The sequence below is a fragment of the Eretmochelys imbricata genome, chromosome 9, assembly GCF_965152235.1.
Source record: "Eretmochelys imbricata isolate rEreImb1 chromosome 9, rEreImb1.hap1, whole genome shotgun sequence".
Lineage (NCBI taxonomy): Eukaryota > Metazoa > Chordata > Testudines > Cheloniidae > Eretmochelys > Eretmochelys imbricata.
Window position 1 is genome coordinate 99,633,076 of NC_135580.1, and position 17,401 is coordinate 99,650,476.

The window sequence follows — 17,401 nt, forward strand, 5'->3', positions numbered from 1 at the left end:
GCAAAATCAGAATTTCTCATGAACTGGAAAATCTGAGTTTTGTCCAACAAGCCTGAGTCTCTCCCCCCCGCAGTTTGGTTTAAAGGGGATTTTAAAAGAAGGGCAGCTGCTTTTGAGCTGAAGTTTGGAGCTGGAGCTTTTGAGGCGCCGGCGGGCCAGGCTTTCGAGACCCGGTTTCGAGGACCGCCGGAGCTCGAAGGGAAACAGGAGCTACCCGCAGCCTGCGCGCGGGGCTGGGCTCGCCGCTCTCGCCGCCAGACGCTGCGGCGGGGCCGGCCCGGGAGCAGGCCGCGGGGACGGCTGGTGCCCCGGAGCCCCCGGCCGCTGGGAGAGGAAGGACCGGCGAGGACTAAACCGCAGCCCTGGGGCGCTTCACCCCGATCCACACCGAGCCCCGGGGCCCGCCCAGCCTGGGGGAGGGGCGGCGCCATGCCCGTGAGGACGCGTGTGGGGGCGGGGCGGTGTCACCGCGTTCAAGGTCCCCCCTCGGGCGGGGTGGGGGCGGGGCGGTGTCACCGCGTTCAAGGTCCCCCCTCGGGCGGGGTGGGGGCGGGGCGGTGTCACCGCGTTCAAGGTCCCCCCTCGGGCGGGGTGGGGGCGGGGCGGTGTCACCGCGTTCAAGGTCCCCCCCTCGGGCGGGGTGGGGGCGGGGCGGTGTCACCGCGTTCAAGGTCCCCCCCTCGGGCGGGGTGGGGGCGGGGCGGTGTCGCGGCGTTCACGGTCCCCCCCTCGGGCGGGGCGGTGTCACCGCGTTCAAGGTCCCCCCCTCGGGCGGGGTGGGGGCGGGGCGGTGTCGCGGCGTTCAAGGTCCCCCCCTCGGGCGGGGTGGGGGCGGGGCGGTGTCGCGGCGTTGAGGGTCCCCCCCTCGGGCGGGGCGGGGCGGTGTCGCGGCGTTGAGGGTCCCCCCCTCGGGCGGGGTGGGGGCGGGGCGGTGTCGCGGCGTTCACGGTCCCCCCCTCGGGCGGGGCGGTGTCACCGCGTTCAAGTTCCCCCCCTCGGGCGGGGTGGGGGCGGGGCGGTGTCGCGGCGTTCACGGTCCCCCCCCCGGCCGGGTCTCTCAGCCCGGAACCGCGGCGCCGGGGCTCCCCTGTGCGGAAGTGCGCGGGGGCGGCCCTCGCTCGCGCAGCCCGCCGGTGCCGCGCTGAAACCCTTCCGGGCGGCCCCAGGCCGGGCCGTGGAGTGAGGCCGGGGGGCGCGGGCCGGGCCAGCCGCCAACGACTTTCTCCTCCCCTCCCCTCCCCCCCGCCCCGCGCCGGGCCTAGCCGCGGCCTGAGGCCTCCGGGCCGGGGCAGCAGCAGCAGCAGCAGCGGGGCCCCTGGCCGCGGGGCGATGCGCTCCCCGGCCGCCCAGTGACCGCCCGCCCCGCCGGGGCGCCCGGCCCGCCGGCCCCATGAGGGAGTACAAGGTGGTGGTGCTGGGCAGCGGCGGCGTGGGCAAGTCCGCCCTGACCGTGCAGTTCGTCACGGGCACCTTCATCGAGAAGTACGACCCCACCATCGAGGACTTCTACCGCAAGGAGATCGAGGTGGACTCGTCCCCCTCCGTGCTGGAGATCCTGGACACCGCCGGCACCGAGCAGTTCGCCTCCATGCGGGACCTCTACATCAAGAACGGCCAGGGCTTCATCCTGGTCTACAGCCTGGTCAACCAGCAGAGCTTCCAGGTAACCCGCCGGCCGGGCCCGGGCCCGGCCCCCGCCGCCTCCCCCGCCGCCGCCCCCGCCGCCTCGGCCCTCGCTCGGGTCCCGAGTCCAGCGCGGCCCCCCGGGCCCAGCGTGCTGCCTGCCCGCCGTGGCCGGTGCCAGGGGCCCCAGAAGGCGTGAAGAGAACAAGTGGTCCGTCCCCTGTCGCCCATCCTCCCCCGCCTTGTATTATTCAGATCAAAAGCAGGTTAAGGGGGGGGGGGGTTACCTTTTTGCTGTCGGTATAAACGAGGAAAACTACCGAGCCCTAGCAGGAAGCTACAATACTCGGGTTGCAAAACTATTCCCCTTGGACTCTGGTAAATAAAGCACTTGTCTTCAGTCATCTTTAAAAATAAATGTCTGTAAATCCCGAAATTGGGGTTAGATTTGACCTGTGGTGTGCTTTTAAACACTGCTCTTTGAAAAGCAATATTTTGCCGGTTACTCTCATAAGGGCGGGTAGGTTGACCGTTTTCTGAACTGAACTTGCTACCTTATAACTTGTGAATCTTGCTAATAAACCCTGATCCTTTTTTTCTCTCTATATAACAAGCTGCCATCGAGTGTAAGCTTGATGCTGGCACTGTGTGGGTGGTGTGTTCATGGGAAGGACAGGTCACATGTGAAAATGAAATTCAACCCACAAACTTGCATTGCAAAAACTGACAAGAAGCAAAAAAGTCCCTCAACCTGTAACTGGCCTAAACTGCCTCTGGTAATAAGCAGCTTGTATCTGTGGGAAATGACTGGACTTGGCAACAGGGATTTGGAACTTGTTTGTTGGCTTGAATTAGGTTGCTTGTGCTGGGTGTAGTCCAGCTGCTTGGCAAAACCTTTTACACCCCCACTAAGGCAGAGTGTTTCAGTTGAAGGCTGAACATTATCTTAGATGAGGGTACCTACCTAGATAAATTGTATCCAAGTTAGAGATTTTTTTCCCTTGCAAAGGAACTACAATCCTCATGCTGGGGTGTTTCTCTCCTGCCTATGATCAGCTCTCATCTAGGAGTTGGGAGGTTTTCCCTCAAGAATTGAGGCATGTAGTTAAGAAAAAAAAGCTAAGAGTGGATTAATATATGCCACTTCAGTTGCTTGGTTTTCATTCTTCTTTAGCACATTTAATCAGAACAGTGTGGATGTAAATCTCTCTGTGAAGTTCCATTACCAGTGGCAGCTTCAAGCACTTAATTGTGTCTCTCCTACAACCCTGCAAGAAATTGTAAACCTTTATTTATTGTAACAAATTAAAATCTTAAATCTGAGGTGGTGGAGGAAGTGGATCTAAACTTTCAAGAGTATGGTATATAAACGTCTCTTTCTTTTTCACTTTTGGGAAGATTATAGGATTATTGGGTTTCACAGAATATTAAAACATGTCTTTATTGTATCTAAATTTGTCATTTAGGCATAACCAAGTGTGTTCACAGTGAACACTTTTAAGCATGCCGCTAATATGCGGGAGAGGATAGTGAGTTAAAAATTTAATTAACTTTCATAGGCAGTAGGCTGGCCACAAGTTTCCCATCTGTGTAAGTGATCACTTAACGTAGATGCGTAATGTAGACTTCAGTTTCGGTCATGAGTTTAAAGGCGAACTTCTCTTTTTGTAGAAAATCCTGCTGAGGACCAGAAAATTAGTTCCGTTCCAAACTTTAACTTAATTTATACAAAATCTGCCTTTATTTTAACTAGAGCTGGGCAAGAAAAATGGTCACCCAGCCTATGAAAATGTTTGAGATTTCAGTTTTTCTGGTTCTTCATCAGAATGTAACTGAGACCTTTTGAAACTCTGCACAGAAAATTACCCCCATCCTAGGGAGTTCACCTGGGATGGTGATTGCCATAACCACCAGGCTATTCTCAGTGTGGCTGGAAATTCTTTCCTAGACCTAAGAAACCTTCTCAACAAGTTCTGGTTTTGACAAATCAGCATTTTCCAATGGAAAACTGTTTTGTCAATTCCTGACCAGCTCCAATCCTAACCAAAAGGTTTTCTGAGAAATGAGAGGTAATTTTACATTGCAGCAGTGCACTTTCTAAACACACAGGAAGTGCCATGTGCCCTGAAGAATGTGCATTACAGATGGAGGATAAATTTCTGAATTTTAGACACACCCTAGTCTAAATCCAAGGTATCCATTTAGGAATTTTTCATAAGCTGTTATGTTTGTTTTCAGTTAGACATAAGATCTATGGGCTTGTTAAAACACTTGTTTTTGCAGTGAGCTATTTCCTAGAACCAGTGTTAACTTTTACAGCAATCATTTGTGATTACTATTTTAAAATATGATTAGTACTAAAAGTGTATTAACCAGTTGGATTGTTTAATCAGGACATCAAGCCAATGAGGGACCAGATTGTCCGAGTGAAGAGATATGAAAAAGTTCCTCTAATCCTAGTGGGGAATAAAGTGGATCTGGAATCTGAGAGGGAGGTCTTATCTGCAGAAGGCAGAGCTTTGGCTCAGGAGTGGGGCTGTCCATTCATGGAAACGTCGGCCAAGAGTAAAACCATGGTGGATGAACTGTTTGCCGAGATCGTCAGGCAAATGAACTATGCGTCCCTGCCTGAAAAACAAGATCAGTGTTGTACAACTTGCATCGTCCAGTGAGAAAAAATAAAGAAAAACCTCAATCATGGCCATACAGAGCAGGTGGGTTGAACGCTCATATTTAATTGAGGTGGTTAACTGTTGTGTTTAAATGAGGAGATTAAGCTGCCACAAGCACTGTAAAATTAGTTGGTCTAACCTTGAAATGTCTTGCAGCCTCTACTGAGAGAAAGTGTGTGGCCCCAACAGCACATGAGTACTTAATGTATTAGAAATAGGCACCTTTATGTGAAATAATCTCTGTATGTTACATCAGTATGCTTAACCAGGGGTTACTGCCTCTATTTGAAATATCCTGTGTATTAATACTAGTTAAGCACTTACAACATAAAAGGAGGCCTGAATTCCTGTGCACCAGTTCACTGGATGAAGACTACCAATACTGTATTGGTGACATCTTTATCTCTAGTGACCTATGGTGATAGTTGCAGTGCGATTCTGACTTCATTAGGTGCAAATGACCTCTCAAAAGTCACCTGTAAATATCATTATCCAAATGAATTGCCGCTAGTCAAATAGACTTTAACTATGTGCTGAGTTCCCCACTAACCAGACTTATGGGGCACTCAGTATATGAACTCACACTCTCTTAACAAAGCTCCCACAATGTCCATCCCAGCTGCCCAACTCAGCTTTCCACTTTAATGGTATGTCTGTCACAGCTGCCAAGACTTCCTGCTTAAGCATTGGTTTATGGGAGTGCTCGTAATTTTCATTTTATTGCTGACTTCTGTAAGCTGGCTTCACTGGTGATGATTGCTGAGATGTCCTGTGAAAGTAGCAGCTGGCTGTCAATGTATGTTTCAGGACCTGAAAAAGAAATGGTGAGGTTAATTTAGTCTGGTTAGAGAAAACATTCAGAATTCATTAATTTGGTCAACTCCATGTACAGGCCACTCCAGCACACCTCTCTTTTGTACAAATATTCTTTTCTAATAAAGAACGGGGAGATATAGTAATGTTGGTTTCCAAATAAATGGCTCTGAAGTCAGGTGGTTGTAATAGTTCGTAATTTTTATTTTCAAAAACAGTTGAATTGTAGTTGAAAGTAATGACAGTATTTTAAATTTAAGAATATATATGGGAGTCTTGCATTCCAGCTGAACAAAACTGAAAAGATGGAATTGTGTGGAGGGGTTTCTCCTTGCTGGCTGGCTGGCTGCCACCTCAGAAGTGGCTGCATTTCAGCAGTCAGAACATCACACTTGATTTGTCGTCACTGGGATTGTGCATTCTTCAGTCTGTCAGTGCACTTCCTCAGAGCCCCAGGAGAGAGAATTCCAGTCTGCAGGGCTGTCTATTTCGAATGGAGGCAGAGTTCTGTCCTCTTTCAGAGCTCTGCTTGTCTGTGGAAGGAGAAGTGCTTGAAACTCCTCCCTCCTCCCAGTGACTCTGTGCACAGGTGTGGTTGGAAGAGTGCAGTGAGTTCAATAGGGCCTTTACCTTTCTGCTTCTCCCCACCCCCTTCCTTCCATTTCCCCCTCTGCAGGGGTAAAAGCTCTCTTGCAAGACTATGGTTGGCCTTCAGTGACCACAGTTCAGTCTCCCTTTCTAGCACTGCTGCCTGTATATATAGAGGCAGATAACAGTATTGTAAGGAGTACCTCTGCTTTCCTCATGGCAGCTGTAACTCAGCAACCTTGTAGGAAAGGGGTGAGGACATAATCCCTGTGAAAGTTGTCTTAGCCAAAGACTCTCTTTTGTAGGAGAATGACAGGTGGGGAAGAATAGGATAATATTGTACTTGAAGTTGTGGGTTGTCTGACCACCTCAACGTCAAGAGTATGGGCACAGGGAGCTCTCCATTAATATCCATTACATGTATAAAGCACGGTGTGAGTGTGAAATGTCATGTCTGTCTTAAATACCTATATGGCCCCCACTACTTAGTATCACGATCTTTAATGTACTTCTATCCTCACAACACTCCTGTGAGGTGGGGAAGCTTCACTGTCCCCGTTTCGCAGATGAGCAACTGAGGCACAGAGAGACTGACTTGCTCACAGTTACATGGGAAGTGTGGTGGAGCAGAAAATTGAACCCAGGTGCCAGGTTAGTACCCTGAGCACTGGGCTGATAGAGCAGAACTGCTCTGAATAGAGAAACTACAGATTGCTGCCTTTGATTTTGACTCAAAATGCTGCTGGGTTAGTCTCACTTTGAGTAAAACAAAGCCAGATGGTTCAGCTAGTCTTGTGACTACTTCCCATATGAGTTCCAGGCAATTAACCCTCAGATATAGTGGCCAGTATGACGTTATTGGCTTTACCTTGCATGTTGAAGCTACATGCATTTCTGACTTGCCACACCAGAACATGCCAGTGGCCCATCTAGGCCAGCACAGATGCTTTAGGGGATTGTTCATGAAACTTCATAGTGGATGCTTAGAGAATCTTCCTGATCTCATCAATCAGTTGTTGGCTTGTGTCCTAAAACATCAGGATCTCTTGTTTAAAAAAAAACCCCACAGAACTATAGCTAATGAGAACATCCACAGTCTTTAGTATATAAATGTCTTCCTTTGAATCCTGCTAAGTTCTTGGCCTTGATACCTAGAGGCAGTGAATTCTGCTGGCTAATCTTGCTCCATTTCATATCTCTAAACATTCCGATGAAGTGAGCTGTAGCTCACAAAAGCTTATGCTCAAATAAATGTATTAGTCTCTAAGGTGCCACAAGTCCTCCTTTTCTTTTTGCGAATACAGACTAACACGGCTGCTACTCTGAAACCCAATGTTCAGTCTCTCTCCTCTTAATTCTTTGTATCCTCCATTTCCAGATCCCTTCTAAATTCTGGCATCTCTCTCTCCTGAGGTAGGGCGACCAGATCTAAACACCATATTGAAGGTGAATCTGTACCGTTGACTTAAATAATGCCATTATAATATTTTCTATTGCAGGAGTTCCCATGCTTTTTTCAGTCTGAACCACCTCTCCTCTTGATTTTGCCTCAGTTTGCAATTACAACATTTCTCAAGAAGCTATTGGTATTCGTTGTAAGGGGGCAGGTGATAATTGTCCCACACAGCAATCTCTCCAGCTCTGGGAAAGCAAAGTTCTCTTCTTTCCCTATTCTCCCATTGTCTCTTTAATATCCATAGACTCTTCATGTCCCATCCAATCCTCCCTTTGCTCTGGGGCCTTCTTTCCCCTCACCTCCCATCTCCATTCACGGGCTCTTCTTAGGCTCTATGATCTCACCTGTTGCTCAAGCTCTTGCCTCCTTTCTGCATCCCTGGCTCCCACCACCTGGCCCTTGTCTCCTGGTTCCTGTGGTCCAGTATCTCCTTGGCCTAATGACAAGCTTGGATACCAAATTTCCATCCAGTATATTGTAATGGAGGATGGCAGCTGACAGCTTCCTCTGTCAGTTGTCTCTTATCCTAAGGATAATTGCTTTTGGATCTTAGGTGGGCAGAAGCAGGTGGTAGCTACTCTTATAAAACTGCAACCTTTAGTGGCAGCTTCTTTCTTCTGGCACAGGGGTGTGGATCACAGCTTGGGAAACACTGTTTTACTCTATTCTGTGTCCCAGCATCTTGTTTCTTTTTTTGTTGCTCTTTACTGCATACTGAGCTGGTCAGTGACACCCACCTCTCTTTCCAGAACAACTAGTCAGTTTAGAACCCAGCAGTATGTGTGATTCGTTCAGATGATTCCTTCTAGTATGCACTACCTTGCATTAGTCGACACTGAATCTCATCTCTCCTGCTGTCTGCTCACCTGTTCAGGCTTTTCTGGTGAGCACATCACCATGGACCTCGCTGTGTTAGTTCCCTCTGAAGTTGAAAGTCTTTAGTCTTGACTAAACTAAAATGTCGCTTCAAATTGTTGTTCCTCTCCCTCTTCCTGGTGTGGATTCTCTGGGTACCCCTCTGTCGGTCTTTTATCATGATGAAAATTGATCACTTATCCATATTACTTGTTTTTTGCCTTAGTCAGTTTCTAATAAGCCATGACAGAATTTACTTCACTCTGTGACTTCTTGGTTTTCTTAGTACTCTCTAGTGAGAAACGTTGTCTAAGTCCAAATTATCTGCTGTTCTTCAAACGTCAGCAAAGTAATAGATAATTCTAGTAAAAAGGAGAGCCAGGACTTCCTTCACAGAAGCCTTTCTGATTTGTCCTTTCAGATCATGTTCTTCCCAGATACTTTCTTGAATTATTGTTTCAACCAATGCATATGGCACTGAAGGTGACATTTATTGGTCTCCAGTTTCCTAATATTCCATTGCACCCAGCCTTAGGAAGAAGTGGTCCTGTGTTTGCTATCTTTTGCACCCCTCCCTCTAATTTAGGAGTAGATTTTAATGAAATTCCTTCACGCGTTTTTTTAGATGAATATCTAGTTTTGACGTGTTGCCACTTATTTTATCAGCTTGTAGCTCTTGCTCTTTTGATTCCTCAGTCTGACGGTCCATCTTTTCTCTGAAACTTCCTCCAAATATGTAACAAATTTATTCCACTACCAAAGATACTGAATGTTATCTGCATAAACCTGCGTATATTCTGAATTTGCACAGTACTTTATGGTGAGTGATCTCAGCAGTATTCTTGATCAGTCATCTGCCCCTCCTCATGCCTGGATAACGTGACGCTAATAGGAGCTATGTGCGTACCTAGGTGTGAGGGGGAAAATATCTCATTGGAGTTTAAATTTGCAAGTGTACGCTTTTGTTCTACTCTAGAAAAGTAGCTCTCTGGCCTATGCAGCTTTGTAAAACTGTGAGACTCACCAAGTCTGCCTTTCCCATGCAGATCTTAGAAAATATTAATGGTTATACTTGCTCATTAAATTCCTGTCCAAGTCCCTGACTGGCATTTTATAAACACTGTCTCAGGGCTAATTATTCACTCTGGAGCCCTGTCTGCGCTAGAGCCACTTTCTAAAAATGTGCCACTCGGGCCATCACCAGTTCACCAGCGTCAGGAGCCCTGTTGTAAATGGTGTTACTGGCATTCTTAATGTGTCCTGTACTCCTGCTCAGAGCAGGTCTAACAGACCCCCTACTAGCAGTCAGCATTGCTAAAAGTGATAGAGCGGCACCATTGTTAGCAAAAGTAGGGAAACCTCTAGAAAACTTCTCTAATGAAGATGGGGTCTGGGTGTTCAGCACTTGTCTGATAAATCAAGCTTTCACTTTTTTTAGTCTCTGGGGCCAAAAGAGCTCTGTTCTGAATGTTAGTCGCTTATGTTTTCTTGCAACCTGAGCTGTGAAAGCTTTGAGCAGAGCTCCTAGTTGTCCAGTATCACTTACCCATTATAGAACTCAATCTGATGTGATCTGTGATGTGTTTTCTTATTTTACAACTGTCAATTGAATTGATAAAGAGGAAACTTGAAAGGTCATGACACCCTATAGAGAAACATAATTCAAAACAGGAAACATTTTTCCATGTTGAAAATTTCCAAAAAACTTCAAATAGTGTTTTCCTGTTGTGTTTATATGATAAATTATGCTCCTACATGTTTCCTGGATCCTTTCAAAGGATGGCTCAGTCTCTGTAACTGACTGTATTTTAAAGACCTTTTTTCTGATACTCAAAAATAGAATTCTTGAATCGTAGGACTGGAAGGGACTTCGAGAGGTCATCTAGTCCTGTCCCCTGCACTCACAGCAGGACTAAGTATTGTCTAGACCATCCCTGACAGGTGTTTGTCTAAACTACAAGTCATCAAGGGTGCAAAGACATAGCAGTTAGGTTGGGTATTATGGAATTGGTAGCTGCATCTCTTGCATTGACAGAATCATTAAACTTGTTTGTACACGTGACTCAGAATAGCTACACATACAATCCTGCCTACCAAGAAACAGCCTAATCTTTGATGGTTTAAGAGGTTTTTTTTTAGTATTGATCAGAGAGTCCTATTATTGAAAATCAGATTGGTTCAACTTCCTGGTTTATGGAAAATCTAACATCACCATCCGTGTTATGATACTGTAAGGCCCTTTCTACTGGGGAAATGAACAAGCTGGTGTTTTCTGTCTGGCAGTGTGTACTCCTGGGGGAATTCTGCTCCAAAAAATTAAAAATTCTGTTTTCAATATTTCAAAATTCTGCATATTCTATTTTGTCAAAATAACACAATGTAATCACGTCAGTTTCAATTGTTTTGGTAGTTTATTTCAAAATAGCTGTCAGCAAGTGTATCTATAAAAAATACAGACCAAAAAAATTATGGAATTTTTTTTTTTGACAAATAGATTCTTTACTAGGCATATTAATACAGAACGTTGAGTAATTCATTTAAACTACTATACAGAAACGTATTTCCCGCACCCCTCAGAAGCAGTGCAAAGGCTTGCGGGGAGTCAGGAGTAACAGAGGAGCTGAGGGAGAGGGAAGGAGCCTTGGAGTGATCCTGGAGGATTGTTGGGTGTGGGTGGGAGAAGTATGGAACAGTTTCTTTTGGGGAGGAGGAGGGATTGTTAGGAAGGTGGGGAGCCTCTCCCATTCAGTCAGGCACCTCTGCCCCTGTGACCCTGGAGCCTCCCTCCCATTCAGCCCTTGGCTCAATGCTGTCACCCCACTAGCTCCTGAGCCCATGCCCCACTCTGTCCTCCCACCACCACCTCTTCTGAACCCTGGTCTGTGACCACCACAACCCCCCAGCAGCCCCGTGTGCCCCACTCTGCCTCCCAACCTGGCTTCACATGCTGGCTGCTGTGATGAACACAGTTGGCTGGGCAAAAGGTGGCACTGTGATGCTTCCTGGGCAAAATGTGTTTTCTACGGGGGCGAAAAAATTCTGCACCGGACATGAATTTTGCATGTGCCGTGGCACAGAATTTCCCCAGGAGTAAGTGTTTACCTAGAACACAACTGCTTCATATTTTCTTGGCATGTTTTGGGTTGAATCCAGTGTATGTCACCAATATAGAGAATAATTCAAATTCTTTAGTTATTCCTTTACCGCTTCATAAGGTGCTACAGAAGTGCACAGTATAGAAACCTAGGTAACGCCTGCTAGCCTGCCTTCCATTATCAACAGCGCTCATTTGAAAAAAAAAAAAAACAGGAACTCCTTTTTCACCAAAGCTTCTGTGGAAAAATTGGTCCTTTTGGTCAAAATATTACAAAATTTCCACCAGCTTTTCGTTAACATGTTTACTAAAGCTAACTTGATTTAAACGTGTAAATCTGAATATGGCCTTTATTCACTCCTTTTTTTTGGTCTAAATTGCAGATAAAACTCAGAGGAAACTTGCACAGATGCTGCTTTGGAGAACTCTTTCAGCCCAGGTTGCAGAGCTGAGCCTTGGTAAACCTGTCTCTATTACAGCACATTGCCATACATCTAAGTGCATAAGGTCAGTGGCCTTCAAGATCCACAGACCTTAAACAGGAATGCTTAGCATGTTTACCATAAGTTAAAATCTGTTCTTTATCTTCCTTTTCTAGCTTTCTAAGTTCATATTAATGGCTAATATGCAAGAATTCATTTTTAATATTTTAATTGATTTCTTTAATCAATTTCTGAACTTGTATTTATTAAATACTTAAACTCAGTATTACCTACTCAATGCCTTTTTAAAAAGAGTTAATGGAGAATAAATTGAGCCTTAAACAAGTGGTTACTTCTGTATATTACCTCGCATCAGTGCTTAATTCTATTTGCAAAGTTTTCTCCTACAATGTAGTTGGTCAATACTTTGAGACTTTTATGTTTACGTGTGACAGTGTCATGAAAAGATACTGAAGACACCTCTTATGCTGTATGGATGTAATATCCCTTTTCTCAGTCATATGGAGTTTGTGATCGTGTATTTGTAATAGGGATTATTTGAAATGGGCTATCAAGCATCCAGCTAATGTGTTCTTACTTCACAATGCTGTGGGTTTTCAGACTTTTTATTAATGGTAATTGCAGTGTTGAAATGAAGTAGTATGTTTTTCCATTCTGTTAAGTTTCTAAATTTGCTAGCTTCTGATCTGCTTCAGTATGCTTTTGAAAAGGGATAATGTATCCTCCAAACTGGGTTGTATGCCTAACCAGAATTAGCTCAAGTTTACCCAGCACATTAAGTGACATCTAGTGGACCTCTGCACTTGTAAATCTAATGCAAATAAAATGATCTGACATTTTATAATTCCTAATTGTCTTTCTGAATAATATTTTAAAGCAATATTTGTTAACGTTTTTCTTGCACTGTCACAAATAGCTTTTTAGTTGGTTTTTTGCCCCCCCATAAACAAGTTAGCGTTAGAGACAACGTTGGTGTAAGAAGGGGAAAAGCACCAGGTTTCAGTGATACTAACTGCAAGTGTGCTTTAAACAGCCATTGCCTTCCATGTTGTTTACCTGATCAACATTTTGTCTGAATACTTGAAAATTTTAACAATAACACAGGTATTAAAGCAGAATGAAAATGTATAAAGAGCAGATGAAATCTTTGTTCAGTTTTATTAACAATTATTGCATACATGAGAGCTTTTTCTAGCGGTGGTTTAAAATGTGTAATTTGTTTTGCAGAAGTTTAATAACTGCAGCTCACCTACTGCACCAAAGTTCTAGGTTTTTAGGAGCCCAGCTTTAGTCATTTGAACACGCTTCTGATAAATATAAGTATACATTTTCCCTGTAATAGCTAAATAACTTTGACAAGGAAAGCTCCAGTAAAAGCAGTGACGGATATGCGAGGTGAAGCAATTTAAAATTCACTAAATGATGATGGCATTCAAACAAAACTGCAAATGAAGTCACCAGTATAGTATCTCCACTTTCATGCAGTTTATTGGGTTAATAGAACACAGGATCTTAAGATTTACAGTATTTAGCAGAAATTAAGATTTTATTGACTATGTTCTTAGTGTTGAATTTTAATTTCAATGAGAATAAATTCTCTAAGGTTTCTGCTTGGATATCAGAACACCTAACTTTGCTGTGTGGTTACTTAAAACACTTTTCCCTGTTTGTACAAACTTTTATAAACAGGCCGAGGCTAATATTTAGGTTTGCACTTTAATACCAGAATTAAACCAAACCCTGTATTCAAAGTAGATTTAAGTGGTGATTGTTGGTCTTTTAGTAGATATACCAAGTAATAGGAAATAAACATAAATAGTTACGATCTTAGTTTTCCATTGTCTAAGGGGAGAAAAGTTGGGTTGATATCAGTTGGTGGTTCTTTCCTATGGGTAGTTTATCAAACAAAAGTATTCATTTCATTGACCTCAGCAAAAAAAACTTGACTTGAACTAGCTTAGAGTGATAAGGATGAGAAAATGAGATAGAGATGGTTTCTTCAGCACACTTTGAAAAAAGGGACCAAAAGTTATTTTAGGCTTCCTCAATAGATTGCATGTGAAGTTGCTTATTAGAATAAGAAGCTAATAATAAATGCAATATATGTATTGTCTCTACAATGGCATCTGTTTAGGAGTTGTTCAAATCACTGCAGTAGGGCTCTACAAAGAAAATGTAACCTAACATCATATATCTAATGTACTGTATCTTTATCAGTGATAGGTGAAATCTGGAATAACAAGTGCAAAAATTGAACAATTACCTATAATGCTTTGTAAAAAGTTTTTCCGATAGATTTCATTCTTGTCATTTTGTAAGACAACCCTATGGTCCACCTGTTTGTAACTTTTTTAATAAAATAGATATCTGTATTACCAAACTGGGCTCACTGTTTGATTTTACAACTGGCTGTTCTGCAGGGCTGGATTAATGCAGAAGTGTTATTCTCATACTTGGGGTTCAAAATCTGTTCTTTTAGTGGTTTTAAAGTGTACTAATTATAGAGACTGCTCCAGCACCTTTGAATAGTCTGTCTATATTACTGACTGATGGGATGGCCTAAGGCAAGTGGCTTTGTCTTCCTATCTGCAAAATGTGGGTACATCGGCACCTTACAGGGGCCCAAGTAGATTGCTTGTCTGTAAGTGACTGAAGATGTAAAGCACTATGTATTCCTAGCGAGGAAGACTATTTTGGCTGACATAGAACTGGGTGGCAGGAGCTGTGGACTCTATTCCTTGTCTTTCACTGACTTACTATGATGGGGGGGAATATCACTTAAAGGGCCCCTGAAGGGCAGAAATCCTGTAAATGGGTATTACGCCATCCTCCCTCGCCCTTGGAAGAGATGGTGTGAGATTAAATGAATTGAAAGCAATTCAAGCTTCTCCGATTTAAAGCATTAAATTAAAGCAAACTTCTGGCGATGTACCATGTGTACACCTTAAGCAGAGCTCCCTTAGATAAGGAGCCTTACACAGTGTTAATCTTTCCTGATGCTTTGTTTAGTGGACCTGGCCAGGTGTCTGTCTTATCAGACTAAATCTAACTTGCTTTTTATGGCTCTCACACCCTGTGGGCTGTGTAAATATCTCAATGACTGCAAGTGGATTTGTCAAGGTTTTCAATCCATAGGGCCAATGGATGGCTGCTGCTGATGGTTACAAACTCTATAGTCGCATCACCTTAGCCATAGAATTACTGGAGCTCGTCCTCAGGAGCCGAGGGCGTCTTTACAATGTAGCCTCTCCACTCAGAAGCTTGGGTGATTCTCAAGAGGAGGTGGAAGAAGCCCAGCCTCCCCCATTTCACCCCAAAATACTGAGCACGCATCCCTGGTGAATAGAAGTCTTCTGGCAACTGAGCATCGTAGGACAACTGTTTGCAAGTAGCTAAAAGTTTTGTGATGGCATTGCCTCTGATAACGTTACATCTGTTGCTTTAAATCCAACACAGCTTTTCATCTGAATACATTGAAGCTTTAGGAACCCACAAACGCTTAGCATAGTGGTGGCTTCAACCTCAGGGACTTCTGTAGGCCATTCAAAATCACCCGGGATCCTGACCCTTATCTGCCCTAGGTAATATTGTCCCATCACCGTGTACTGCTAGAATTTTGTGTGGTTAAGACTACAGTACTGTCTACCCTACATCTCCCGCTGCTCCCTGTTAGTGAGAGGGGAGGGGGTGCTGCCCATTCCCTAGGGGGGAGCTGTAGTGAGAGAAATGGAGAGAATTCACTTGAACCGTTCAGAACAATAAAGTCCCTTTATTGCATGGAGACCTGGCATAAACTGCACTGGAGAGAGAGCAAGTAGAACCACTGGTACATTTATTTACAATGGTGCTCTCAGATGGTATCAGTGACTAGCTGTTAGAATTAAATTCACCTCCCCAGAGGTGCACATCTTGGCTAATCCAGGCACACATAGCGTGTGTGTCTCAGCAGTACCTTCGTGGACAAGGGGAACAAAAATGGGCTATTCTGAAATGTAACAAATCAGTGTGTCTTATGCTACAGCTGAATTTGTTACAGGGAAGAAGTATGTCACTTTGTAGGCAGTGATGTTTCTAGTTTCTTGTAACGCTTTCTGCAGTCTCTTCTGACTAACAAACAAGCAGCTTTTTTACCCTTGGTGGCTGCTTCCTGTCTTATCAGATCGAAACTCAGCATGAGTAAACTTGTGGATGACACCAAACAGGAGGGGTAGCAAATGGATTGAACCAAAGGGGCGAGGAGAGATGGGAGTAGGCAGGGCTGCAGGCCATCAGAGGAAGCTAGGTATTAGTAAGTATAAAGGTCAACACGCACCAAGGGTATTTCTTCACTCCAATCTGACTCTTCCTTGGGTGCTGCCATGAATAGCCCCCTCCCTCCACATAGATGCACAAAACTGTCTCACTGGCATTTGGTGGGGCTTTAAACCCAGGCTAGCTTGCTGGCTAGGGGTATAGGCCAGAGCTGGTAACCCACTCAGCTTGCAGCGAGGATGCAGGCTGAGCGCTGAGAGTCCTCCCATGCCTTCCCACAATTCTACTCTGTGCACAGTAGGGCAGACAAGTTCTCTCACAATTCACTGGGAAAGCACCAGAGTGGCTCAGTTTACAGCAGTACAAAGAACCACAGGATATGTTCCCAGACGTCCTAGCGATGCGTCAGTGAGTGCAGCTCCCACGAGCTGAGGGCGCAGGAAGTTGGGCAGGGCTTTTCAGGGTGGCTGCGAACACCACAGTGACATAGCTCAGAAGGAAGTTGACAAGAGATCGTAAATGGGTGATGTGTAACTCACCAGCCACAGCTGTGTTTAAAACAAGTGTGCTGTTACCTCTTCCCTACTAGTTTTTAAGGTAGCTAAACTTTAAAGCCCTAACTAAACAAAGTAGTGTACAGGGTCTCTCATACAGATTGGATAAAATGATAGCTGTGGTTTAAAACGTTGAGGGCTCTTATTGATTTATTCATGGTCACGTTACCACTGCTCAAAAGCCAGAATTGCCATTGTAGACTTTCTATTCAGCACTAGCAGAAGAGTGGCTCACACAAGCTTAACGGCAGGAGTCTCCTGTAGGAGGAGACTTGACTATTGCTGTACCAAAGCCCCGATTGTGGAATTCGCTCCCACTGCTGAAGCAGAGCCTGACTGAAGTGAGGGGAGCTCTGTAGCACAGATAGCTCCCCATGCAGGATGGGGCCTTTGTGGCGATCCCGAGTGCAGCACCCCTTGGCAAATACAGAAGTAACTATTAAAAACAGCCCCTGAAGGAATATAACAGTTACATGAGACGTGGAGAGCGGTGTGCTAAGTGTGAAGGAATCGGGTATAGATGTGCATCTTGGAAAACGAGGGGAATCTTTATGGCTTCCTTTGCTACTTTGATAAATACTGAAGGACTGGGACTTATTTCTGATAAGGGAAGATTTAATGTCAGAAGACAAATGTATCCAATGTAAAAGGGAGTTCGGAGAGAATTGATAGGTCAGCAAGGACTATCTGTGCTGAGTTTTGGGGGATTACTGAAACAGGGCTTGTCAGAAACGGTTTTTTTCATGTATCTGTTATTGTGGAATTGTTGCTGATTCACGTCTTGGCTGCATCCCTTGTTCCTGTAGCTTTATATTTGCATTTGAGAGCCAAGTAGGCAATAAAGCAAGAAGTGGGCTGCTGGGGCTGTTCCATGAATAGAGCTAGGAAGGTCAGCTAGCCCTTTATACTAACTGAGAGGAAACTCATTAGCAGCATCTTAAAAGGGTTGTGATCAGAAAAAAGTGTGTATTAAAAAAAATGGCACCTTGCAGATAGGAGCCTGCTGTAGTGACAAAAGGGTGGGTGTCTCGTTCTTCACACCACACAAATAA

The 17,401-nt window shown here is 44.9% G+C and overlaps 1 protein-coding gene across 1 annotated transcript; it reads left to right on the top strand.

The window, feature by feature from the left end:
* The first annotated feature begins 1,052 nt into the window (after positions 1–1,052).
* Positions 1,053–13,924, top strand: RAP2C (RAP2C, member of RAS oncogene family). Its single transcript, XM_077827304.1, has 3 exons — positions 1,053–1,663; positions 4,017–4,337; positions 11,485–13,924. The coding sequence occupies exons 1-2, from the start codon at positions 1,391–1,393 to the stop codon at positions 4,293–4,295; spliced, it is 552 nt and encodes a 183-aa protein (XP_077683430.1). The 5' UTR covers positions 1,053–1,390; the 3' UTR covers positions 4,296–4,337; positions 11,485–13,924.
* Positions 13,925–17,401: the final 3,477 nt, after the last annotated feature.

Coding starts and splice junctions, on each gene's coding strand:
- RAP2C (XM_077827304.1), top strand. CDS start 1,391: ATGAGGGAGTACAAGGTGGTGGTGCTGGGCAGCGGCGGCGTGGGCAAG. Junction 1,664..4,016: donor TCAACCAGCAGAGCTTCCAG/GTAACCCGCCGG, acceptor TTGTTTAATCAG/GACATCAAGCCAATGAGGGA.